General features: G+C 46.3%; 1 protein-coding gene across 9 annotated transcripts in view; it reads left to right on the top strand.

The window, feature by feature from the left end:
- KAZN (kazrin, periplakin interacting protein) overlaps positions 1-27588 on the top strand; it is a 712848-nt gene that overhangs the window by 626520 nt on the left and 58740 nt on the right. For all 9 annotated transcript variants that reach the window (XM_073317160.1, XM_073317161.1, XM_073317159.1 and 6 more), the window contains 4 exons: positions 10620-10756; positions 17478-17648; positions 23238-23427; positions 25961-26091. In XM_073317160.1, coding sequence (XP_073173261.1) covers positions 10620-10756; positions 17478-17648; positions 23238-23427; positions 25961-26091 — 629 coding nt within the window. The remainder of the gene's footprint in view (positions 1-10619; positions 10757-17477; positions 17649-23237; positions 23428-25960; positions 26092-27588) is intronic.

Raw genomic sequence — 27588 nt, 5'->3', positions numbered from 1 at the left:
GCTTGCAGAAGCAACCCATTTGCCAGAAGGAGCTGTATCCGTCAGATCACATAGCACATCAAGGTCTGCGTATCCATCACCTGCTCGCTCTCCCCCCACCCCCAGCAGCACTCTATGCAGCTTACAGCACCCCGTGCCCTGCAAGCTAAAGAATTGCAGTCCAAAAGTAATCACAGATTCGTCAATTTTTAATCACTTTGGGGAATGGGTTTTAAAGCTGCACTGGAATTTACCACCGTCTTATAGCTCATAAATAATATCATGTCAGATTTCCATGCTAACACCGTCTGTAGCCCTGGCATGAATTTAAAGTGGCTGCAAGTTTTATGATCGGCCTGGCGTACTTGCCAATAATCACTATGCATAGGAAAGGAGACTTAGCTTAAGACAAATTTTGTTTCTCTTGCGTGTGAACTGCATGCTGATGGGACACCTGGCGTTAAAGGAATCTGTTAGTGAACTGGGGCTCTTTTCAGAAACTGAGAAACACTCTGTTCTGAACAGAGGCGAAGAGACCGAGCCTAGCAAAAATAAACTGGGGAGCCCTCTGCCGGCCACAGCAATGATGATAACGGGTCCTTCTCTTCTCTGTTCTGCTTATCATAGCAAGGGAGTTTTAAACTGTGGGGAACATTGTTAGTGTAGCTGCTTAATGGAGAGCCCTCCCACGCTGCATGCTTTTGTGTTTAATGGAGGCTAAGGAGTTATGGGACGCTGAATTTTTATTAGCGCTGGCTGTGTTGCTGTTCTAAAAGCTGGATCCAAGGTCATGCCGGGGACATAGTCAGGGGAAGCTGCTTCTTAATTTGTGAGGCAAGAACATGCCTGAATTTTGGCAATAAGGAGCTGCAGGAGCAGGCTTAGCTTTAAAGAATTGCTGATGCATTGTTCTAAAATAATTGGACCAAAATCCTAGAGACGGAGACGGTTACATTTTTGGCAGCCATTCAAGTTGGGAATCTGTATTTTGCCTTTGGCTCCTCTCTTTCTGATAGGCCAAGCCAGATGCCTCCCAAGCTGTGGGGCAGATCCAGATCTAAATTTTGCAACCTGACATCATCCATAATAAAAGCGAATGCAATGTGGGACTGAAATCCTTCACATCGGTTGCGTGCCGAGTCAGTGTTCCTTTCCCGTCCTTGTTACTGGTCAGGATCTTAATTTGGGTGTAACAGAAACTTGGCTCCCTCATACGTATACCCCTCTTTTTGGTTTATCAAGTAACACTGCAGTCCTGCATTGGGAGCATCATAATGCAGCCAAGGGTTGGCCTTTCTGATGTTGCCAAGGCTGCGCTGTCTCATCCCTGAACAGAATGGGCCGGTTACAAGGCAGGGGAGTCTAAGGCCATGTCTACACTGCCACTTATACCGACATAACTTATGTCGCTCCAGGGTGTGAATACGCCATCGCCCTGAGTGACATAACTTACGCCGACCTAAGCGCCAGTGTGGACAGCACTATGTCAGCAGGAGTGTTGCTTGAAGGGACTGGAGTCCTGGCACTGGAACTGGCAATGTTGAGATGAATAGCATCAGTCAGGGCAGGAGCAGAGCCCTTTTAAAAAGAGAGAGGTCCCTTTGGCTTAGGACTTTGGGGGGGCGCTTTCCTTCGACAATGCGCACAGCAAGTGGTGTCTGAAAACCTGCAGCCAGCTTGCTCTGAGCATTCCCCCATGGTTGGCATCCCAGCCTAGGAGGGAATCTCCATTCATCAGATCAGCCTTCCTCGTATATTTCTCCTGAGATGAAATCCGCACACACGACAAGCTAATAATTCTCCTGCTGTCTGCCATAAGCCACTGGCTCTTGTTGGGTTGCTTACTGTCAAAAACTTGCCAGTAATATTTGAGAGGTTCTCAAGCACTCCTTAAAATTACACATACAGTAGGTGTGTCTTGTTTCACTCCATAGGTGAAATTTTGCCCTGTGCAGGGGCCAGCATGATGCTTGTGAGCCACTTAAGCCCTGTTTTGAGGGCTAATAGTGCACAAGTCTGGTGCTGTCTCTCACCCTGTGTGTTTCCTACAAAACTTGGCTCTGGCTTACTTACATCATCAGTGCCCTGGGAGCTTGAATAGTCGAAGCAAATGGCAGAGAAGACCCATACAGGAGAAAGGATGGGCTTGTGGTTAAGACATCAGGTTGTCATTCAAGAAATCTGAATTCCACTCCCACCTCTGCCACAGACTCCCTGTGTGACTTTGGTCAAGTCCCACGCTGGGCCTCAATTTCCCATCTACAAAATGGGGACAATAATCCGTCCTCTCCTGGGTACTAGAACTGTCAGATCTTTGGGGCAGAGAATGTCTCTTTCTCTGTGTTTGGGCCTAGCCCGGTACAATGGGGATTCGGTCTGGGTTGGAACCTCCAGGTGCTCCTATGTTATGAATAATAAAGAACAGAAGGTCACGTAGTCTTAAGTTCCCTCTAGCGCAGCAGGCTATTAAGGGCCACGCAGGCGCGCAGTCATAGGGGTCTGGATTGGAGAGGAGAGAGGCAAGTCCTCTCTCCCTGGAGCAGCCTGCACCCCAAACCCCTCGTCCCTGGCCACACCCCAGAGCCCACACCCCCAGCCAGAGCCCTCACCCTCCACACCCCAACCCTCTGCCCCAGCCCTGAGTCCCCTCCCTATACCCTGAACCCCTCATCCCTGGCTCCAGCCGAAGTCCTCATTCCCCCCCAGAGTCCCTAGCCCAGAGTCCCCTTCCTGCACCCTGAACCCCTCATCCCCAGCCCCACCCCAGAGCCCTCACTCTTCAAACCCCTGCCCCAGCCCTTGGTCCCCTCTCTGCACCCCAAACCCTCATCCCTGGCCCCACCCCAGAGCCCTCATCTCCCCCACATACCCCAACCCTCTGCCCCAGCCCTGAGCCCACTCCCATCATTCATCACCTCCATATTGGTACACACAACAAAATTCATTCCACACATGGATGTAAAAAATTAGAGGGAACATTGCCCATAGTCCTTTTCTCTCAGCCAGTAGGATTGTGACCTTTAGGACATTCTCTCCTACTCTACCCTGTCCAGTTTTCAGTGACTCAAGTAATGGGACTTCCTCCTCTTGGAAGACAACTCTTGTGTTGTGGAGTTGTAGACACATGACCACCCTGTCTAGGACCACCCTGTAGGGGATTTTCCATCATGCCGAGGAACATTGAAGTCCTGAAGCTTCTCACAGCATCGCTTGAACGAACTCAGACTGGCCTGTTGCATGGTGAAAGTCCTTCTGGCTCCTTTTTATTAGATAAATATGGTATTAGATGCTTTCTGCACTGAGTATTTGCCTAAAGAGTTCTGTCTCAGAGACGGTTTGGTGAGATTTCTCAGCAATGACGGTTATATTCCCGGATCTGTACTACCCTCAGGACACTTTGACTTTAAACAGAGCTTTGCAGTAGTAGGTAATGACAGTAAATGTCTTCCCCCACCCCACCCCCTGGCATTGCTGCCCTCTCTGCTGTCTTGTCAAGTTGTCGATCCATTTCAACAAACTTGGTAATTAAAGCTGCTTCTAATCTGCCATGTGCGCGAGCTGGAATAATGCGCCGTGGAAATCTTATCGAAGAGAGAAGATGGCACACATCAGAGCGGCTGCTGGGTTGGTTGTCGGTGCGGAGGTGCTCCGAGACTTTTTCTCAGCTTAGTATGTGAACGAGGGAGAGAGTCGAAAATGTTTCTTCCCCAAGATCCACCTCTCTGATACTGCAGCTGCTCCACCGTAGCCAGGAGGATGGTCTTATGGATCGTAGACAAGCCTGGGAGAACTGGGTTCTAATCCTATGTCTGCTGGATGCTTCCAGCAGGCAATTCCCTTCACTCCTCTGTGCCTCTGTAAGGTTTTGATGCTCCTGGCCCTACCTCGCAGGTTTGTTACAAAGCTTGACTGCCTGTTTCTGAAGGTCCCAGGAGGCAAGGGGGATCTAGAAGTGCTCACTGATTGTTTCAACTTGACTGGCTCTCGTACTGCCTTGGGATTTTGCCACCAATAACCCTGTCTGCCATTACACCAGCCCCATTACCCTAGGTATGCGATACACAGCAGGATTGTTGGCAGGCCAAACTGGTCCAATAGTGATGGGGACTGAAACAAAATCCCCCTGATCTTTGTGGGGTGGTGACATGAGCAGCCCCAAATTTAGACAAGACAAGCCTGAACAAGTAACTGCTGAGCGAGCCAAAACAAGTAAATGTTGAAAGAACTAACCATTGTGACTGTGTATAGTAAATAAAGGAGGTAGAAACCAACTAATGTGGATATGTTGGTAGTGAACAAAGTATGCACAAACACCTGAATTGATAAGCCTGCTGTAATGCAATCTGCGCAGCAATTGGTCCTTTCATGCAAGTATAGATGTTGGTAGGTAGGAAAGATGATCTACACTGTGTGGTGTGGGACATGAGTTAAAACTGTGGTATCATCCCTTACACCCCCTGCGTTCGGGCCTTGCCAGCATGTGCAAAGAGCTGTTACTTACCTTATAATGTAACCTGAGTGCCAAGCTGGAGTCCAACCAAGCTTTCTGGATTCCAGAGAACTGGTTCTAGATAAGCTGAGTGGAAAGATCTCAGGGGAAATCCCATCAGGGGTGTTAAAAATATGAGCACAGATCTGAAGTTTGCACATGGCCTCTCTGTCTATAATGAACTGATCCAGATGCCTCTAGACTTTGGACTTTTTGAGATCTGGATCTGGAGATCTGTCTCTTCAGCCCATCGCTGATGGTTTTTTTTTTGTTTTGTTTTATACGTAATCGAAAAACCAATTTGTAGTCCAGACTCCACAAGATCAGTTATAGATATAATTAGGTTTTTTAAAACCCTACTTCATTTATGCTTATGGTGGAGACCTAGGGCTGATCCAGCTCCCATCCAAATCCATAATGCACCTGATTCTGATCTGTGTAGCATTATCCCATTGTAACTCCATTGAACTCAACATAAGTGAGACCCAGAGCTAAACCCACTGATTGCTTTTAAAAGCATCCAAAAAAGTGCAGGCTGAAAAGATTTTTGTTCCCATGTATTTCCCTGCAAATATTTTATGTCATAAACAGCTAAGCATATACTGTATTTCACAGATAATTAAGTGCTAGAGGAGGTACATAGTACTGTGTCCAGGACAGAGCATTTCTGGATGCATATGATACTGTATGTAGTTTTCCTTTAAGGGACATAAGAGTATTACCACACTAGTCGCAACCTAAACTCAACATAATGTTTGATAGAACGATTCTGTGATTCTATTTCATTCGCTCACGCTGGACCATATTTGCATCAACCAATACGCGTTCTGTAGAGACTCTCGTCTTTTCTCCACTGGAACCTTTAGGAAATGTCTGAAGGGTTAAGCTGTTGCCATGAAAAAGGCAGCAATACAACAAAAGTGTGTTTTGTAAAACAAAGTTGGCCCTGCCTGGGTTACCCATCCATGGCCAACCTCTCTGCTTTCCCATTACATTCTCTGGCCAGTTTGAGTGTAACAGCCTTGGGAAGTCTTGTATATCAGTCCCCGCTTGTTTACCCCAGCATGGGTCCCTATCACACAGCAGAATCATGAAGAGAAAATACCTATGGTTGATGGAGGTCTCATGAAGAGAGTTTCTGTTCGACCTGATGTTGTTCTTTAATCCCTGCAGGCTGGAGAATGCCTGGCAAGGGTGCAATCTCTCCAGCACACGAAGCTGTAAAATTGGAATCATCTTCTTGGCAACAAAATTAGCTCTCCTGTTTTCTTGCTCTCTGTGTGCGCATGCGCAAGAGATAGGCAGGGTGCTCCCTGTTGCTAAGGTTGCCCGGTGTGTCCTTAGTTCTGGCACTTCCTAACTTTTGAGTCCTTGACTTTGCAACCTTCATAATGTTTTTTTCTGTGTGATAAATACATATATATTGCCTGCAGCTTGTTCAGTGGCACCTCTGCGAGATATTTGTCCTCTGATGTATGCCCTTGGCACTTTTGTGTTTGTTTTTTTTTAAGGAGTTTGCTGATCATATCACAGAATCGCTTGTAAAGAAAAAAAAAATTATTTGCCAAATGGTCAGCAGAGCTTCTGCTGTGAGCTCTGCTTGGAACATGATAAATACATTTGTGCATACCGGTCTTCTCTGCAAGCTCAACCAGTCGTGAGATCTATTAAATGATAAGCAGAGATTCTGCTCTCTATGTGTGGGGCGGGGACACTGGAAGACGATAGATCAGTATATGTGTACCAACCCTCTCCCCAAGCTCCATCTGTAGTGAGAGCTGTTCAGCTGTCTCATTTGCCGGACTTGTGACACATGCATTCTGTTTTTAACACTGTCCGGATGTACTGCTTCCTATGTGTAGGGTCAGAGTCCTAGAGTGATTTGGGTTGGAAAAATACCTTCTCATGGCTTACGTGGGACCCTCCTCCTGCATTGTGGCAGGATGGACTCAACTATTCCTGACTCATTGCTGACGGCATCAGGACTTATCCTTGGATGTTCCCATGATACCACAACCACCATTTGCATCTCATTCCACCTCTTGAACCAGTACCATTATCCATATTTTCCCTTATATTTAACCTGATTTTCCACTCTGCAACTTGAGCCTTTGGGGCAGGGATCGTCCTTTGGTTCTGTGTTTATGCAGCGCCTAGCACCATGGGGTCCTGGTCCTTCACTGGAGCTCCTGATTGCTACAGTGATGCAAATAATAACCAATGTAGAGGGAACATGTGGTGATTATTAATAAGAAATAATGGCTCCCTGTCCTTTATATAATATATAAATGGAGATTTTACTTATACTGAAGTTGCTCTGTGGAAGGGAGGGCAGGGAGTGGAGACTTCCAGCAATTGCAAGAAGCCAACAGCTGGCTCCTCCACACTCAGTGTGAGCTACAGGTAGGTCTCTCACACCATCTCCCAAGCATTGCTGGATTCAGATTCCAGCTCTGACTCATCTCAAGCCTCCTCTGAAGCTGTTCTGCCCTGGAAGAGATCACCAAGGCTTGTAATTATTAGAAGAATAAAAAGATGAGGACTGATTGCTGCTTTCGGCCATCAACACCAAGCGTGGCCAGGAACGGAATTAGAGAAATGTGTGCAGAAGAGAAGTGAGAGGAAACTACTGGCAGTTTGGCTCATTAACTAATATTCCCTGATTTATTGTCATTATTTGGCCTTGTTTTTTCTCTGCTCCATACAGTATTTATAAGGCAAAAAATTCCACCACTGCAAATGAACATCTAGAAAACAAATAAGGAGAAAATAAGTTGATTTTAATGTAAGCTAAAGCAAAAGTGTGGTGGTGGTGGTTTCTTTGTTTTTCCCTCCCCACTCCTCGCCCTGTGCGCATTCTCAAGCCAACATGATTTCAAACGGCTGCAGAGTTTTGCAACGTAAACTTTTCGATTTTTATGGCCAGAAGACGTATGAGGTCATCTGATCTGATCTCCTGTATAATAAAGACCATTGAATTTAACCCTGTTGCTCCTCTTGAGCCCAATGTCTAAAGCATCAACCAGAAAAGCATCCAGTCTTGCTTTGAAGCCATCAAGAGATGGTGAATCCACCACTTCCCTTGGTAGTTTTGTCCCCATGACTAACCCCCTTCACTGTTCCAAGTGTGTGCCTGATTTCTCATTTGGATTTGTCTGGCTTCAGCTTCCAGCCATTGGTGCTCGTTCTGCCTTTCTCTGCTGTAATGCCTGGTATTTTCTTCCCGGTAAAATATGGGAATTCTGAGTAGGGGACTCATATCAGTGGGGAGAGTTCAAAGTAACAAGACTTGAAAATTGAAACCGTTTGGGCCTTATTTTTGTTGTTCTTGCTCATGCTTAGTTTAGCATTTTGTGCTGCAAATAGTCTCATTGAAAGCAATGGAATAAAGTGACTTAACATATCTAAAGGGGACAGAATCTGGCCCTTTTTAAAATGTGTTTCATAAAGTTGCAGAATGTACCAGTGGGTGCTGGGCAAATTCCGAAGAGGTTCAGGGTCAGGTTCAAATAAAAGCCTGGAAATGAGTGTAACAGCACAATGTTGTAGACCAGGCTCATTAACTTGAGCAGAAGAAGCTCAAGTTTTTAGATCCAGATGTCCCAGGTTCAATCCCTGCAGATGTCTAGGTATACTTACAGGTTTCAGAGTAGCAGCCGTGTTAGTCTGTATTCGCAAAAAGAAGAGGAGGACTTGTGGCACCTTAGAGACTAACCAATTTATTTGAGCATAAGCTTTCGTGAGCTACAGCTCACTTCATCGGATACATCCGATGAAGTGAGCTGTAGCTCACGAAAGCTTATGCTCAAATAAATTGGTTAGTCTCTAAGGTGCCACAAGTACTCCTTTTTAGGTATACTTAGTCCTGTTTCAGCACAGAGGGATGGGGATGAATCTTGAAGTCTCTTCGAACCCTACATTACTATGATTTACTGCAGTAGTGTAGACCAGGCCAATCTAACTTACCCAACTTCGGTTACGTGAATAACGTAACTGAAGTCGATGTAGTTAGATCCACTTACTGAGGTGGCGACACTGCGCCGTGTCAACGGGAGAGCATCTCCCATCGACTTCCCTTACGCTTCTCGGAGAGGTGGAGTACACAAATCGATGGGAGAGTGCTCTCCCATCGATTTACCATGTCTTCACCAGCCCCACTAAATCGACACTTACATTGCAGCAGTTTCGATCTACTGGCAAGTGTAGACATGCCCTCAGGAGCATTGTAATGTGAGCATGTTTATATGAACTATCAGAACCCTTGGCTCTGCAATATTAGGCTAGAAGATTCATGGGCACGAGTTTTCCTGTGAGATTCCTGACACTTCCTACTTCTGATTAGACAAAGTATCACGAGAACCCCCTTTATCATGGAATACCTTTCCGTTTGCACTCTGATCCCGACTTCTCTTTCCACCTGTAATCTGTGGAACAAGCCAAGCCATGTACTTTCTCCAGTATTCTCCTTTTCCAGCTCAGGTGTCTGGGTTTCCTTCCTCCCACCAGGAAGCCACAGCCAAGGCAGCACTACTTCTCTGAGCTGGTACAGGAGGGCTTGGGGAAATGAAGTTAACTGGTGAGAAGTTGGAATTCATTTTCTGCTACTCCCCCATCAGCTTGCTGCATTGTAACTTAACGGGAGGTGGGACGATTAAGAGCCGTAACTACCGCTGGGGTGTTCCAGTGCTGTGAAGGGGTCACGGTGTTTGTAATTTACATTAGTTTCTGAGCAAGGAGGAAATACCCTGTTTGTTTAGGGTCAACCTCCCTGCCCTTTGGTCTCCCTTCCTCAGTTTCTTATTCTGTTTCACTCAGGCACCCCAAATATCCCCTGATCCTCTTTCTTGAGAGATGCTTGATGTGATGTAACTCTATCGGTGACTTTTTTCAATAATGAGCAGAAGGGAGCATTCTGCACAGCACAGGAACATGCCTGCTGGGAAATGCCTTTAGCCTGAAATTTTGGAGATGAAAAATCTCAAATACGTTTTTCCCCACCCCTCTGGTTTTGCTCTGTGATTGGAATTTGAAAATCAGCTGGGTGTGATTATTCCATCCAAACGGTTAGTGCTGCCCTGCTGGCTCAGGTTGAGCTGGGCTTGGAAGGTCTGATGACTAAATTCTGATCTGCATCACACCAACATTGGGTTCAGTGGAACTGCTCTGGATTTATGCCAGCATGGATGAGATCAGAATCTAGCCCCTGGACTATTGTTTCAGATCTTAGTTATTTTCTTTACTTGCAGTTGGCATAGAGATGGAATGCAAATCCAAACCCCTTCAGACTTTATGGGTGAAACCTTGGCCCCACTGTGAAGCCAGTGGGAGTTTTGCCACTGAGTTCAATGAAACCAGGATTCTACCTTGTGGTTCTAGGGTTAGCTGTAAACTTGGCATGGTTTATCTCCACCCTAGAAGGAAACTTGGCATAATCAGTAGAAGAATTTCCTGCCATCCGGCATAGATTGCACTGAATAACACTGAGTTCATGCTTAAAAAATAAAGGCATTGTCTTCTGGCAGACGGGTGCATTTGAAAGACTCCAGAACTGTAAATGATCAGACCAGTTCTTAAAATCTAGTAGGATTAGTCACTACCAACACCACTGTTCCTTTTTTAACTTACAGAGCATTGAAAACTACATTGGTTTTGGTTGTAGGAGACTGGTAACATTTTAGATTAAAAATAACATGGGTCTTTCCTTTTTTAGATCAAACTTAGGCCACAATCTGTCAAAGCATTTCAGCACATCCTTGTCCTAAGCACATGAATAGACTCCCTGAAATAAATTGGGTTAGCCATATGCTTAAGTTCTCTGCTGGATAAGGGCCTTAGTTTCCAACCGTGGAAAGAGGCATTCATAATACCTGGATATGGACTGGTGAATTTACAGATATCCCTAGAGTAGATCAGGCTCTGATTCTATTTGCATCATTCAGCTAACTATGGCAGAGCATCTGTGGCAGTTCCTATTCACGCTAATTATTACAGGGAAATCAGGAGTTGGGAGTCCTTCGTAGAATCGTAGTTGTCCTGTGTTTAAAATAAGACCAGAGTGTTTTGGAAAGATTGAGTTGTGACTTTCTGAATGTAGAGAAGAGCTCCATTTCTTGTCTCTGACCTTGAGCTGTAACTGTGTTCTTTCATGCAGCCATGAAGGCAGATCGAAAACGTTTGAAAGCAGAGAAGACAGACCTGGTAAGCCAAATGCAACAGCTCTACGCCACACTGGAGAGCCGGGAGGAACAGCTACGTGACTTCATCAGGAACTACGAGCAACACAGAAAAGTAAGCTCCTGCATAGCCAGTCCAGAATTATCAGACACAGATGAATGTGCTATGTTGGGGAAGAGTCAACACAGCTTTTGTAAAGGGAAATCATGCCTCACCAATCTGTTAGAATTCTTTGAGGATGTCAACATGCATGTGGACAAGGATGATCAAACTGATAATCGTGTTCTTGGACTTTCAGAAAGCCTTTGACAAGATCCCATGCCAAAGGCTCTTAAGCAAAGCAAGCAGTCATGGGAGAAGAGAGAAGATCCTCTCATGGATCAGTAACTGGTTAAAAGATAGGAAACAACGGGTAGGACTACATAGTCAATTTTCACAGTTTAGAGAGGTAGATAGCGGGGTCCTCCAAGGATCTGTACTGGGACCAGTGCTGTTTAACATCTTCATAAATGATCTGGGAAAACGGATAAAAAATGAGGTGACAACATTTGCAGATGATACAAAATTACTCAAGACAGTTAAGTCCAAAGCTGACTGCAAAGAGCTACAAAGGGATCTCACAAAATTGTGTGACTGAGCAACAAAATGGCAGATGAAATTCAGTGGTAAGTGCAATGTAATGCACATTGGAAAGCATAATCCCAAATACACCTACAAAATGATGGAGTCTAAATTACCTATTACCACTCAAGAAAGAGATCTTAGAGTCATTGTGGATAGTTCTCTGAAAACATCTGCTCAGTGTGCAGCAGCAATAAAAGAAAAGCTAACTGAATATTAGGAACCATTAGGAAAGAGAAAAAATAAGACAGAAAATATAATGCCACTATATAAATGCATGGGACACCTACAGCTTGAATACTGTGTGTAGTTCTGGGCACCCTATCTCAAAAATGATATATTAGAATTGGCAAAAACACAGAGAAGGGCAACAAAAATTATTAGGGGTGTGGAACAACTTCCATACAAGTTGAGATTGGGACTGTTTCTATTAGAAAACAGACAACTGAGGGAGGATATGATAGAAAGCTATAAAATAAGGAATGGTGTGGAGAAAGTGAATAAGGAAGGAATAATAAGGAATTATTTCCCCCTTCCCGTCACACAAGAACCAGAGGTCACCCAATGAAATTAATAGGCGACAGATTTAAAACAAACATAAGGAAGGACTTCGTCACACAGTCAACTGTAGACTCATTGCCATGGGATGTTGTGACGGCCACAAGTATAACTGGGTTAAAAAAAACAATTGGATAAGTCCATCAATGGCTATTAGTCCAGATGGTTAGGGACACAATCCCATGTTCCGGGTGTCCCTCTGACTGCCAGAAGCTGGGACTGGATAACGGGCTGGATCACTCAATAATTGCTCTGTTGTGTTTGTTTCCTCTGAAGCCTCTAGCTCTGGTCACTGTCAAAGACAGGACACTGAGCTAGACGGACCATTTGTCTGACCCAGTAGGGCCATTCTGGTGTTTTGATTTTAGTTGTGTCATACTGTGGCTTCATTTTAGCTCAGACGTCGGTGTTTAACATAGTGTAAGTGATAAACTTTAGCTGTCAAAATGCAAAAATATTGTACATTTCTTAAACACGGCTGCCACATTTAAAGGTTCCTGCTAGAAAAAGCCCCCAGGCAGAGAGGGGTCAGGGTGGGAAATCATCCTCTGTGAGCCTGATTCCACCCTCAGAGTCCTCAGAGATGCCACTCTGCTGCATACTCTCCAGGATGTAAGGGTAAGGAGGTGTGGTCTGTGCATGTACAAACTCCAATCCACCACCAGCCATCACACACACAAACACCCCCTTTCCCCCGAGCTGGTGCAATCTATATCAAGGGAGCAGGCAGTCTGTTGCTGGTAACACTAGGGCTGCAGGATACTTTATCTGCAGATAGGACTCCTTGTATCTGCAAAGTATATGAGCACGCACTTGGGTGCCATCTGCACCAGCAGCCTGTATCACACCACAAAGTCCACCTTCCCATGCTCTTGGGGGCTGCGGATTCCATCTCTCTCACATCCTGCGGACATGCGGATACCATTGGACTCAGTGGAAGCCTTTCCGTTGATATCAGTGGGCTCTGGATTAGGCTCTAAAAGCCATGACATCTGCACTATCCAAAGCAAGGGGCTGATCTCCTGTTGGCTCTCTCTGTACCACAGTCCTACAATGGCTTGTATTGAATCTGTGCACTGGCCTCTCTAAATTGTCCTGAAAACATTACCAGCCCACGCAGAAACTCTTTGATCGTCCCCATTGAAGTCAATGGCAAAAGTCCCATTCACTTCAGTGCTGCAAGATCAAGTCCAAAAATCTACTTGCGTTACTGTGATGAATGATGGTAGTGAAAAGACCTGGAGAGTTTTGACTCCCTGATCAAAAAAAAACTTATCTCAGGTGAGTGAGCAAATAAAATATTGTAAGGCAGCTGGCAATATAACTGTAGAAACTGGAGCACTAGTAAATAAATAAATACAGGAAAAGGCAGGTCAATGAGCAAAGTTAGCAGCGTTTGATTTAAGAGTATTGCTCCATCTATATCATGTAACAGATCGGACTGGAAGAAATCACTGAACCAATATGGTGTGTGCTCTTTCTCTCTCCTTGCTCAAGAGAATGAACCTTTACAACTGGTTATTTCAAGGACAGGTTTTATAATTGTCCTTAAAGTTAAGAGCTTGTTAAAAGAACATACAAACTGCAGTGACTCTAGACTAAGTCGCTCAATAATAAATAACATTTCTCTGAAATGGTTTTCAGCATCTCTGCTCTGTTTGCAAGAGGATATATATATATATATATATATATATAGACAGTTTCCTGTTTTGCTTTTGATTAGGCTGCATAAAGCCATCCGCTCCAATAAACAGCCATGGGAATCAAACATCTGTAATTATTTTTTTCCATGCAAAGAGAGAAAGTTTCTATTTTTAACGTATCATAACAAAGATCACTCAAATCCAGCTTTCAGCTTTTTCCAAAAGTTGTATTTTTCTTTCCTGCTCATATGAGAAAATCAATGCAATTTAAAAAACCGCAAAGACACGTGAGGGAGGAATGCATGGAGGAAGGCACGTAGGTTGGGGAGAGGCTCTGTGCGCTGATTATTTGCTTGCAAGGATGCTGGAGGTCTTATGTTCTCTGCAGCCCCTCCACCTGCTTCATCCAGACCTGCTGGTAGGATCTTTATGGGAGTCTTGGAGGCAATTCTTCCCTGGGGCCTGTGTTTGCAGAGAGCTTAGGACATGTCCTCATTTCCACTCTGTGACAGGCAGCCTGCATATTTTCACCACTGTTTCGCTAGAGAAACATGGTGTATGAAATAACCCATGAACTGGGGTCTGGGTGACTGACGTCGTCTCCTGTATTCATGGAGGAGGATCAAAGAGTGAGAGAAAAAGCATCCTGCCTCTTTCTTGTGCTTGTTCTCCAAGAGCATCACATGTCATTTCCTTTGAGGCCTGTGGAGAAAAGTTATTGCCACCCTGGTCTCGAGGACCCGCACCCATAGTCTGTAGCAGTGACGTAAGCGGCTTAGGTCTTGTCCACAGCGTGACTGGAAACCGTGCAATAACGAGGCTTGATTATCAGAAGTGTTGAGCATCCAAGACTCAACCTCAAGCTGGGGTCAGTGGGAGCTGAGGGCGTTCAGTGTTTCTGAACATGATTGTGGCTAGCAGCGGTTTTATCCTGTTTTCCCTAATCACCATAGAGGATCTGCTTATTCCGAAAGCTCTGTCGGTCAAACCATGCTATAGACTCTCACAACAGCATGGCTTTCAAACAAGTTGCCCAGGAAAAAGCACTTGTCTGCATGGCTGGGGAAACCACGCCCTCGGCAACAGAGTCTGAAGGCCGATGTTAATAGAACAGTTTCATGTGTAGTTTGGGGAAGAGCCAACAATGGTCCATCACAGTGGTTGACGGGTGATGCAAAACATCTGCCAGCTCTTCTCTATAAAAGTGTAGGGCTTCAGCCTTGCTCTGATAACAGCTGGGAGCGTGGAGGGGATTTCAGTGGGAAGCAGGACGGAGGGATGGCATTGCTGATGTTTGAAACGGATACCCTTTCCTTGTGTCCTGTATTAATTCAGCACTCTTCGGTCCAGTGCTGTATGTGGAAGGACTGGCGCTGTTTGGCTGAGGTCATTAGAATTCTACATATATGCAAAGCTATTTATGTAGATGATTTAACTGGGAATTGGTCCTGCAGGGGGTGGGACTAGATGACCTTCTGGGGTCCCTTCCAACCCTGAGATTCTATGATTCTATGATTCCATTGGTGAGGCGAGAACACTTCTGCCTTCATTACATGCAACGTTGGGTGGTTGGGGGTTTGTTTGTGTTTTCCTGAGCTTGGCCTTGCAGACACTGAAATGATCATTTGACTATGACAACAGGAACTGCTCTCTGAATGTCCCTTTAGCCATCCTGGAAAGGAGAGGGATGCACTGAGGTTTTCAGCAGGGCTCGAATGTAAAAAGAATCAGACTAGCTGCAAAGCATGTCCGCCTGGTCCTGTTTGGTATAAGCCACCACTCCCATGTACTACCACTTAGTCTGAGATTCCCAGGCATTTAGGCACCCAGTTCCCATAGGCAGTTTTGCAAAGTTCAGCCTTTGGGCTCGACCACATGCACAGTGACGTAAGGGGATGTAAGCAGTCCCCTTAGTCCCCGTGCATGGGCTATCTATGTTGCCAGACCCTGCATGGTGTCTGGGGAAGCAGTTGGTGCTGAACTGCTGATCCCACGCGGGTGGGTGGGCAGGGGGCGAAGGGCAGGCACAACCTTGGCTCCACCTTTTCCTCCTCTCTCCAGCTGAGTGGCCATGCAGAAGGAAGTAACCAAGGAAGCACCCAGGAGAAAGGCATTACAGCTTCACACTTCCCTTCCCTGCACCCCCTTTGTCCACTGGGCAAAGTACTCTGTGCACTGCCCCCTATGTGGCCTGGGCTGTGAGGTGCCAAATCAGCCCTCAGTGATTTGTTCCCCGGAACGGGCATAGGTGGCACCAAGCTTCATGTCCCTCGACCCGTTCCCGGAGGAGCGGACTCTCAAAACAGCTGGACTTTTCTGCAGCTGCTAATCACTCAGTCACTAAAGCAGTGTCATGGGGAGGGATCCCTGGCAGAATGCAATACCCAGCATGCAAATGCAGCTGCCATCTAGAGTCCTCTTTTACCAAAAAATAATGGATTGAAAAGTGAAAAATACAGCCAGCAGGATGCACGGTGCCATTAGCACAATCACGTCAGTGCTGCTTTCGCCTCGCTGAACTAGTTTGCACCGGGCCATGACCACCGTCAAACTAATAACTTCGTCAGCTGGCATTCTGCATCAGCTGGGCTCCCAATCCTGCATGGCCTTGACAGCACAAGCAAGCTGGCTTGTGTGCTTTTTGTATCCAGGTAATTTCCCATCCAGCAGTCTCCTCCCAGGTGGCGCTGGGATCTCTTCTCATTGGCACAGGAACCTGAAGACAGTGTGGTCCAGTGGGCAGGGAACCAGAGTGGAAGTCAGGAGACTACAATTCAATTCCTGTCTCTGCCACAGACTCTCTGTCCTGAACCACATGACCCCACCATGCCTCAGTTTTCCCCCATGTCAAACAGAGATGATGGTACTTTAGCCGCCATTGTAAAGTACATTGAGATCTATGAATGAGAAGGGTTGGAGAAGGCCTGAATATGACTAATCTCCAGAAGCATAACAAAGCTCTCAAACCCAGAAAAGGAGAAGAGCCAGGGTTCCTTGAATCCCACTAGGGACTAGACTGTTGCCACCAAATTTTATGTGGCAGGTGCTCAGATACCACAATAGTAGGCAGGAGAGAAGAACCCAAAGACAGACACAGATTAAAAACACAGAAAACCTCTGTATCTGTAGCAAAGCTGCACACAAAGCAGCTCCCACCTGTATTTTTTTTTTTTAATATTCGTTTCCTTGTAGAAACAGGGAATCTTTCATTTTTATTAAGCTCTGTTGGGAGCGATGAAGGGGGGATGGATTTCCTATGAGGCCAGTTCTCTTATCACTGTATCCACAGAGGACAGACTAAATGTGCAATTCGGGAGGAGATACCACAGGCTTGTGTCAAACAGTAGAAAATGGTGCATTTTCAGGACAGCTGGGCTTGTGAACAAGCCTGCCTTCGCTTTAGGTTCTTTGGCACCTGGGGTTAGCACTGGGGATTCTATCTCAAGCAGCAAACTCCTTGCTTCTCTCCAGTGTTCGTTTCAGTGCTAACGTTCTGGTGAAACGCTGGTACTTCATTATGGCCACCCATGGGCTGCAGTGGAGATCTATTTTGCCCCACGGGCCTGGTCGGTGGCACTCAGATGGTCTCCAGGAGGGGTCTAGTCCAAAATGTGGTAAAGAGACACAGGCGGTGAAAACCATCTCTTACTTTTGTTTGTTTGCCCTTTAGTTTTTCCGTGTGTTGCTTCTGTCCCTACTTATTACCCCTGACGCAGGCCTGCAGCTTCCTTACAACCCTCCCTATTCACCCCGGCTATAGGCTATGGTAGGAGAAGGTAAGGAAGAGATGAAACAGGAATAGTGAAGAGTTCCTGCTTGTGAAGAGAGGGGTGAAATCCTGGCCCCATTGAAGCCAATAGGAGCTTTGACATTGACTCCAGTGTGGTCATGATTTTGCCCAGTGTTTCTAATACAGGATAAAACGCTGCCCTGTGTTGCCTAGCATGGATTTCCTGGGGAAGCAAGCTGGGCCTGTTCTCTCATTCTCTGCCTTTGCCCTGGTGTCTTTGCAGGAGAGCGAGGATGCGGTGAAAGCACTTGCAAAAGAAAAGGATCTCCTGGAGCGAGAGAAGTGGGAGCTACGCCGGCAAGCCAAAGAGGCGACAGACCACGCTAGCGCGCTCCGCTCCCAGCTGGACCTGAAAGACAACAGAATGAAGGAACTGGAAGCCGAGCTAGCCATGGTGAGAGCCCTCCCGCCTGCATCGGTAGCTGGAGGCATTTGTTTAGGCTGGCGTGCAGATGGGGCACCTCTACAGTGCAGCTGGGAGGTGTAAATGCCAGCTCAGGAAGATGTTCACCTGCTAGCTAAAAATCATAGAAATGTGGGGCTGGAAGGGACCTCAAGAGGTCACCCAGTCCAGCCTCCTGCACTGAGGCAGGGCCAAGTAGACCATCCCTGACAGGTGTTTGTCCAGCCTGTTCTTAAAAACCCCCAAAGATGGGGATTTCATACCCTCCCTTGGAAGCCTGTTCCAGTGCATAGCTAGCCTTATAGTGAGAGAGTTTTTCCCAATAGCCAACCTCAATCCCTTGCCGCACTAAGCAGCAGCTCAGGCTAGCTACCCATATACCATACTATCTGAGATCCTAGGGACATCCTTGAGCATCTAAGCCCAAGCAAAGCTAGAGTGTGTGCAGGTACCCACTCTGGGAATTGCAGCTCCGAGCTGCAGCGGAGACATACCCTAGAAAACCCCAGCCAGTCCAGAGTCTCTGCCATTACCATGAAGTCTGTAGGGTTTGCTTTTGGTCTGATTTGCTGTGACAGCCCCTGCCCGGTGGATGTCTCCTGGCTGGACACTTTCACCTGAGCAGATGGTCGTATGTTTCTGGTCCAGCAAACCTAGACAGGCAGCCTTTCAAACCACCCTGGAAAGACACTGCGGTTCAGACTCTACAGTCATCCCAGAACCCTTGGCGATTCCCCCAGCACTTGTTGTTTGGGGCCTTTGTGCCATAGCAGCCTGTGATGGGAACTCTGTTTCCCAGCTGTTCAACAACCTGCAGCTTTCCCTGCACGCTGCAAAGCATGACTAGGCTGCGGAAGCACACTTGAAACCAACGTTGACCTGCTTGGGTGATCAATGATCTCATTTCGTTAAGGGGGTTGCAATACCGACCAAAGATACGATTCCCACATAAGGACCCTAATTGCCTTCCAAAGCTTGCCAGGAAAAGCAAAAACAAAACAATCTCTTTGGAACCATTTTGTTTGTCTGGCTTCTCTGCAGAACGACATGGTGCTGGAAGCCTAAGGTGAAGGTCATTGAAAGCAGGCACCCTTCTTACTTGTGTGTCTGTGACTCCTCAGCTGTAAGCTTCCCTGAGTGCCGTCTGGCCAATGAATTAAGTAGAGAAGGCAAAGAGTTGAAAGGGTGTCTGGCAAGCCTGGCAGGCTTCAGTATGAGATGCAGTTTCCTTCCGTGAAATACATATGGATGTCCCCATTCCCAGCTCATGCATGGGAGTGCACAGACCTCCCCGCCTGTCGAGACCAATACCGCTGTGACTGATGCCTCTGAAAGGCTTAGAATTATCAAACAGGTGCAGACATATACCCACATCACAAGTACCCACCTGTCCCCACTGTAATACACAAGTTCATACGCCCCTTTACTTATACATACAGTGCGGGATCTATTCAAACACATACACGCAAGTGTATCCATAACCCTGTTCCTTCACCGCTCCAAGCATGTGTCCATGCACCCACCCCCTTGCCCGTGCCTCTGCCCATATCTGCCTTCATATTCTTCAGCATTTGGCTCTGAAATCATAAGCATGCTGGTTGTCAATTGCCTCCTGTGTTTTCACTGTTCAAAGCAAATTTCTGCCATAAAACCCAAATGAAAGCTGGACATGCAGTCAGTTTTCTCCCCAGCTTAGAAATATTCCCTGGTATTAAATAGATACATCACAATTTGTTGTGCGTTGATTCACCTTGCGCTGCATAATTTCACTGTGCACAGTCACTGCCTAACTGCGACACCTAGTGTTCAAAGCTCCGTTGTCTCCAGAAGGCAGACTGGGTAGCTCAGAGAGAAGGAATATTGTGGTTTCTCACCTAGCTGAGAAAGGAGTGTGCTTTACAGTAAAGGCAGCAGATCTCAGGAAAGGGCACTGTGATGATTTTTCTTCCCTTTATTGGACTGTCTGTTGAGAGCTCGATATTTCTATTGTTAGGCCAGAATTCGGTCACGTTTAATCACCATGAGTGGCACCTTGCAGTTAGCTCCATTGAAAGCAAGGGGGCTATTTGCAAAGGAAGGCATGACTCTTTAAGTAAAGGTGGAAGAATGGGCCCGGAGTCATTCATATTTAAGGAATAAAGCTAGAGATTTTATAGTGTGTTATGGGTAATCAAGCTTAATAACATTGGTGTTATACAGGTGAATTCACAGCAACCACCGTTTAGGGAAAGTATCTCTGTAAAGGAGCTTACAACTTTTATAGCACAGTGAGACAAGAATATCTGTTAGATAACAAACATAGTCGGATAGGTGTGTTTTGTTTTGTTAACTATTTAACGCCCAGGGATAAGAATTTGAGATGCATTGCTTTAAAGGTGCTCTGCTTTTCAGAGAATTGCTCTTTTTTGTTAATTATTAAAACATTAATAGGGCCAAATCTCCAGCATAGCTCCGTTGGCTTCAGTAGAGCTATGTCCATTTTCACCAGGGGAGGGTCTAGCCCTTAGTACCTCATTTGAGTTCCAGCTCAGACATGTTTGCCTTATTGGCAGCAAGTTATCAGCTTGCCAGTCTGACTGTAATCCAGGGGTGTTTGCTTACTGGACGTTAAACCAGCAGTATGCTTGTGATCTGATCACTGACTCCGCAGTCCAAAAGGTGCCTTGTTTCCTCACTTGAAGGATGTAGATGCTTGCCCTTAGATCTGGAGAAATGAACCAAGTCTTTCGTGTTGCAGCCATTTGTGGCGATTGTGCACACATTCAGTGCTGGGACATCAACCAACAGATATTTCACTCAGCAGCTCGCCAAAGCCCCCTGGAAAACAGCAGGGGGTTGTGCTGATGTAAGATAGGTGAGCAGGATATGAAGGAACAGCGTTGTACAGGTTCGCAGAGGGCAGAGTTCTACCTACAGAACTTTGGAGGTGAGGGGTGAAAAGGGAAAAGGCCAACTTGGAGACTCAGGCCCCAAATCCTCAGAGATTTGGGCTCCTAACTCCCCTTGAGGGATCTGGGCCTCTGTGCCAAGGGTGGCTTTGCAGGGAGTTAGGAAAACTCTCTCTGTCTCCTTGTGCACCAAGCCCATGTGAGGTGGAAGTGACTTTGACCCAGGAAATGTGGAGGACCATCAGAACACACATTTACACAGTCGAAAAGCACTTTTAAACGTTTTCAACTGGGGATTTTGTTGAAAATGTGCTTTAAAAAATAAAAACTGCTTACGGGCTGAGATCTTGTGTGCATAGCCAAGCTGTATCCTGGAGGGCCTTTTCCAGGCTGACTTCTGAACCCTTGAAAACCAGGTTTTATAATGGAAATGCTGACAGATCCTAAACTGGAGCAGCGCTGCTGGCAATTTGTGCATGTTCTCTGAGTTGGGCCATTATACATAATGTTCCACTGCCTTTCAGATCGATAAAGGAAAAGGAGTACTTGTGGCACCTTAGAGACTAACCAATTTATTTGAGCATAAGCTTTCGTGAGCTACAGCTCACTTCATCGGATGCATACTGTGGAAAGTGTAGAAGATCTTTTTATACACACAAAGCATGAAAAAATGGGTGTTTACCACTACAAAAGGTTTTCTCTCCCCCCACTCCACTCTCCTCTTATCTAAAGTGATCACTCTCCTTACAGTGTGTAAGATCGATGTGTGTTTTATTTCTGTGGCCTGTTATGGGGTATTTATATGCAAATTCCACACGCTGTTGCAGGAACCCTTCTACCTAGGCTTTTCCACAAAAGCAAAACACACTGGAGATGTGGAATACACGAGACTTACCGATACATAGATTTACATTCAGTGTGTGCTGTGTGTTTTTTTGTTTTCCTCACTGCTGTAATGGCAGCATAAGAGCAGGACTTGGGAGTCACTTTCTTAGCATTAAATGGAGTTTGGTAGAACAGATTAGACCAAGCACTGGGTAGGATGCCCAGGAGGGAGGGGGAAAGAGGGAATCGGATGCATCAGAGAGTTTGGGCTTTGTTTTTAATCCTACTGTATCACACAGTCTCTCTTTCCCTGCTTGTAGTCAGTGGGAATGGACTATTGCATAGGGAAGTTGAGTATTCACTCCAAAGCTACAAAAAAAATAGGTCGCGATTTGATTGGTTTTTTTCTTCCTCTTTAGTTTTTAAAAAGTGAATCCCTTACCAATAATCGTTCCTCCCCATGGACATGATCCGGAGTCCGTCAAAGGGAAGACTCTCATTGACTTCAGTAGGCTTTGGCTCAGGCACGTAGGAGCTGATCCTGCACCCACTGACTCCACTGAGAACAGGATTGGGCCCCAGAGGTCTTGTGTGTAGCTCCTGGTTCGTGGCTTGCGTGTCCTGCAATGCAGTGTTTGGGGTGTTCCCCAAAGAAACCCATTGTGAGACTCGGGCAGAGAATGGGGGTGCACGGTATGTTGCTGCTAGCAGCTCTGTCTGTACCTTAGGAGCAAATTCATGCCCTCCTTGTTCCTCTGGACCAAAGGCACCACATCATTTAAGGCAACAGTCAGTCTTGGTGTAGACCCTGATCCTTTAATCTGATCACTGACATACCTCGACACCTGCATAGAGTCCCAGAGAAGTCAACAGGGCATCACACGGGCATAAAGGGACCACAGGCAGGGATCAAAATGCAGGATTGGGCCTTTAATAAGTGACACCTTGAGGGACTGGAAAAAACCCAGCCAGCCTATGATTTCCAAGGCACTTTAGAACTGTGGAAATATTCTGTGTTTTCCTAGTTATGAAACATCAAGTGAATCATGGGAGCTATTCTCTGCTGGCTAATTAAAAGGTACAGTCAAGCAACTGGCACTTCTTTAATGAGAATTTTTAAATTATTTTTACTTTGTAGATGCTTCTGTTTAATTTTTCAAAAAAACAAAATATTGAACAGGGGGAAAGCGTCCCTCTGAGCCTGCCAAGTCCACTGGGAACAGCAGAAGAACCAATAGGCCTGTTTAACACATCTGAACCAAAGCCAACCGCTGACTACCTCTGTGTGCCTTTGCCTTTCTTCATGAAATTTGGCATGGCTTACTGTATAAATCACTGGCTCCTGTATTTGCAGGAACAGCTATTTCAGTTTTTGGTCCAGGTTTCTCTCGAAGGTAAATCATACGCTAACACGTTGTGCTGTTTTTGTTTTCTTTGTGATGACCAAATAGGCTTGACTTCAACTGGCCGGCCTACCCCCAGCTCAATCATTCATGCTTCGTCTTACCTGGTGGCTGCAGGAAAGTTGGGGCTGGCTTCCCAGCTCTCAACAAGTGCATGTTCTGTTTTGCACTCAATCAGATCTAAATGGTAGCTGCTTGCATTTAGAAATCCTATTATTGCAACATTGGCAGCACGCAGATCCCCCAGAAGAGTTAATTATCAACCATGGTAAAAGAAACCATGTCTTCTGGAAGGATTTAACCCTAAGAGCAGCACTTATGTCCTATTCTCTTCTTGGAGTGTGAAACTGACCTCGTGCGTTGTTAGCCCCTCTGCACAGGGGTGGCTTGAACTCATTGCAGTCCAAGTGCTGTCTTGAGAGAAGTGTTTCATTGTCCTGTATTTTGTTCTTTTATCCCATCAGGCCAAGCAGTCCTTAGCCACGTTAACCAAGGATGTCCCCAAGCGTCACTCATTAGCCATGCCAGGTGAGACCGTGTTGAATGGGAATCAGGAATGGGTGATGCAGGCAGATCTCCCGCTCACAGCTGCTATCCGGCAGAGCCAGCAGACGCTTTACCATGCGCACCCCCAGCACTCAGCAGACCGACAAGGTGAGCTCCAAGCCAGCCGCTAACCCCCTTGGGAAATCTCTCTGATCTCATCTGCCTTTAATACGATGGCATTCTTGATGAAGTCGAGCACCTCCTTGTTCCAGCAAAGGGTTAGTGTTGTGTGTAGTGGCAGGAAGGGAAATAAAGTCCAGTAGCTTGGTATGACTCTGCTCCAAGGAGAGGCAGGTATAGGAGAAAGATTTAAATACATATGAGCGTTCTGGAGGCACAAGGCCAGGTCCCCAGGGTGCAGCTTCACTGGAGCCAGTGTATCTATGCCAGTCGACACCTGCTGAGGATCTGGCCCACAGGCTTGAGCCAACTTTGATCTGAAGCTTAATAGTTTCCCTTTTGAATGTCAACAATTCTCATTCCTTTTAAAATGAGGGTTTATCTTTAGCACTGAGGATTTTCACCCCTGTTTCCCCTCTTTCAGATGAGGTGTAAACCTGAGGCCTTGGGGTCATTGAAGTTTTAGGATTCTTTTGAATCCCAGCTAAGACAAATTACATTCTGCCTCCTGCGGGATCCAATGGATACACAACGTTCTTTGTTACTTCCTGTTCCGAGCAATTATGCAGTGCCCTGTAACAGTTGCCACCTTTCACCCCAGAGGCTGGCTGAGTTTCAGTGGTTGGGATGATGTCATCCTCGGCTCTCTTTCCCGTCTCCTCCAAATGTTGTAAGGCTTAATCGAGGCCTACCTGTAAAGCCCGAGGAGGTGTTTGGAGAAGGGGCGCTGCGGGAGGGTGAGGGATGAGCTGGTTCTACCCTCTGTGGGACAAGTCTCTCCCGTGTTTTGACAAGGTGTTTTGAAACCTGACCAGGTCTCAAAATACAAGATTCAGACTCAGGCTGCATAACCTCACCTTCCCCTGTGGCTTCAGAGTCCAGCTCTCTGCCAGCTGGGTGGCCTGCTGAACTAATCCCCTTTCAGGGAGCAGCTTTAACTCTGCTTCAGAGCAGCAGCTGGAGTAAATGGAGGCTGATCTCCCCACTCTCTGCCTTCCACTCTGCGGTGAACTTGGGCCAGGGTTTTCCAAGCTGGGGGCATAGAGTTGGGCATCTGAGTAAGGAGCCCGACTTTCCAAGCAGTCACAGCTTCTAAGTCAATGGGAGCTCAGCACTTCTGGAAATCAGGGTACCGGCTTAGGCACCCCACAATTACCTGTGCTGTCTGGACAATATCAAGAGTGGTTGTTTTTAAATATGTACATTTAATCTTCCCGCTTTACAAAGATCCTCATAAATTAGCGATAGATTAAATTCATTCAGCTTTCACCATGAAATTAGTCTGGTCAGTTTCTGAGTCTCCCACCACAGCACCATGCTTCGGGGTTTGACTTCACAATATTTCAAAGGACTGCCTGGATCTTAAAAGAAAACCTGCAACATTTATTAATGTTTCTATTCATCCTTTCTGTCCTTTACCCACCAAACCTAACTATGAGGCGCAAACTAAACTGATCATGTTTCTTTGAGCAAACCTCATTCCATGTGGGGCCAAAGAAAGTAGTTATATGATTTAGCTTTGATTATGAAGATGCTTCTCCCTTTGGCACAAGTTGTTACCCATCTAACTAATTATCATAGAATCATAGAATATCCGGATTGGAAGGGACCTCAGGAGGTCATCTAGTCCCACCCCCTGCTCAAAGCAGGACCAGTCCCCAACTAAATCATCCCAGCCAGGGCTTTGTCAAGCCTGATCTTGAAAACCTCTAAGGAAGGAGATTCCACCACCTCCCTAGGGAACCCATTCCAGTGCTTCACCACCCTCCTAGTGAAATAGTGTTGCCTAATGTCCAACCTAGACCTCCCCCATTGCAACTTGAGACCATTGCTCCTTGTTCTGTCAGGGCCTAAATAAAGAAGGGAGACTAAGGGCAGGTAGTGATTGGTGGGTAGTGATCGATCTATCAGGGATCAATTTATCGCATCTCGTCTAGACGCGATAAATAGATCCCCGAACACGTTCCCCGTCGACTCTGGAACTCCAGCTCCCGAGAGGCGGAAGCGGAGTCAACGGGGGAGTGGCAGCGGTCGACTCACCGCCAGGTAAGTCGACCTAAGATACGCCAACTTCAGCTATGCTATTCGCGTAGCTGAAGTTACGTATCTTAGGTCGACCCCCCCCTCCCTGCCCAGTGTAGACCAGGGCGAAGAAACTTTATAGATAGGGAACAGAAGCACAGAGAAACGTAGAGATTTGCCCAAGCTCACGCAGTTAAGTTGTGGCAGAACTGGGACCTGAATCCAGGTCTCTAGTCCAGCATCTGAGCCATCGCACCCTCTCTATCTGTGCAGCTGCCCCTCTAGAAGTTACAGGCAGGACAGTAGATCTGTGGTGTTATGCTGTGGGCTAAAGCATTCATCCAACACCCCTGCCGGCGGCTGTCCTTGTATAAACACAGCACTAGAGAGAACCAAATTCACAGACTGAGAATGGTGTAGTATCCGAGCTAAAGCAGGGAGGGCATGGAGATGAAAATACTAATTCCACTGAGCCCTAACTCTGCTCCTTGCCTTCCAGCTGTCAGAGTGAGTCCGTGCCATTCACGGCAGCCTTCCATAATCTCCGATGCGTCAGCAGCAGAAGGTGATAGGTCATCGACGCCAAGTGACATCAACTCGCCCCGGCATCGGACGCATTCCCTCTGCAATGTAAGGCAGTTGTGAGGTCCTTTGTGACTCCTAAAGCTGTCCTCTTAACCTCCGTGCCAATGTTTCTAACCCTAACCATCACTCTTACCTGCTTGTCTTTTGCCACCCCTTCTTCTGGGGCCTGAACCAAAGCCCACCAATGACAAGGCAAAGCCTCTCACTGGGCTTTCAATCAGGCTATAAATGTAAATCCTGTGTTTGAATGGAACTTAAAACTACCCACATACCAACCAGGAGCTGATTCTACACTGCCTAACTCTGTGTGCTCACTTGCACCTCTGCAAAGTGAGTTTCCCTGGCTCCCAGGGTGGCTGGGGCAGTGTTTTGCTCTCACTTTGCACTGGTGGCCACGCCCACACAAAGTATGAGGCAGTGGGGGAATCCAAGTCCCTCTTTTCAAGAGCTGTGCAAAAATGATGCATCTCTTATTTTAGTAAAACGTCCTGAACAAACAACTATCATTTTGTGCCAGGCCATTATTTTTGCAGCCTGGAACATTGATTGAAAAGAGGTTTATTGAAATGGCAGTTTTCCTAACTAGACATTCGGAATCTCTCAGGTTTCCAGGGAAGGAACAAGCTTCAGCAGAGCGAAAATTTAAAAATTTACAAACGTACTTAAAAACAGGCCCACGTCTGAGCTGGACCTGGACTGAGACTTTGACAAAGTGTTTCTCCCCTCGGGCTGCAATTTTATAGGTTTTGATTGAGTACGTGCAAAGCTTTAAAGTTTCTCATGTTGTGACACCCCCCTTGCCCTCCCCAGTCAATCAAAATTGAGCCACATAGACCGACTTTCACTCTGAGCTTTCAAGTTCCTCTGAATCAAACTTGAGAGCTGTGAACCCACATGAGTCAAAATGAAAACAGTTTGTCAAACTCCCTGTGAACTGAGGCTACCAGCCACAGTCCCTGGGTAAACCACACACCTGCAACACTGGGGACAGATCCTAGCAACTTCTCCTTTAAACTCACAGCTATGCTTTTGGAGAGGAATCTCCATTAGTGAACAGATTTAGGGCTGATACTTTCCTTAGCCACCGGAGGGAGACATGATCTCACACACCGAGCTGGTGTAAATCCACATTTCTACTCTCCTTTTAGGCTGCTATAAATCTACAGTAATTCCATCCGTGAAGTTACTCTTGATGTATAACCGTGTAAATGAGAGCAGAATTTGGCTCTTTGCATTCCACTTTTTTTAATTGGGGAAGGGGAGAAAAGAGAGAGCTTCTGACCTGAGAGCGGCAGCCTTTTCTACTAATGAAAGAAGCAAAGACAGAGAGGCCAGGAGTCTTGCTTCGGTATCAATAGAATTGATTTAAATGACTGGAGCGACAGCATGGAAGAGAATATTTCAAAGTTCAATGGAGAAAATAAATTGGAAGGTGCAGGAAATATCCAGAAACATTGCAATGGGAGAGCAGAGGGGTTATACGGTTCATAATTAAGATGTCCTGGCTAATAGATGCAGATAAATGTAGCTTAATTCTAGGAG

The sequence above is a fragment of the Lepidochelys kempii genome, chromosome 18, assembly GCF_965140265.1.
Source record: "Lepidochelys kempii isolate rLepKem1 chromosome 18, rLepKem1.hap2, whole genome shotgun sequence".
Taxonomy (NCBI): domain Eukaryota; kingdom Metazoa; phylum Chordata; order Testudines; family Cheloniidae; genus Lepidochelys; species Lepidochelys kempii.
Note: the sequence above shows the minus strand (reverse complement) of the source record. Positions and strands in the feature narration are given on the sequence as shown.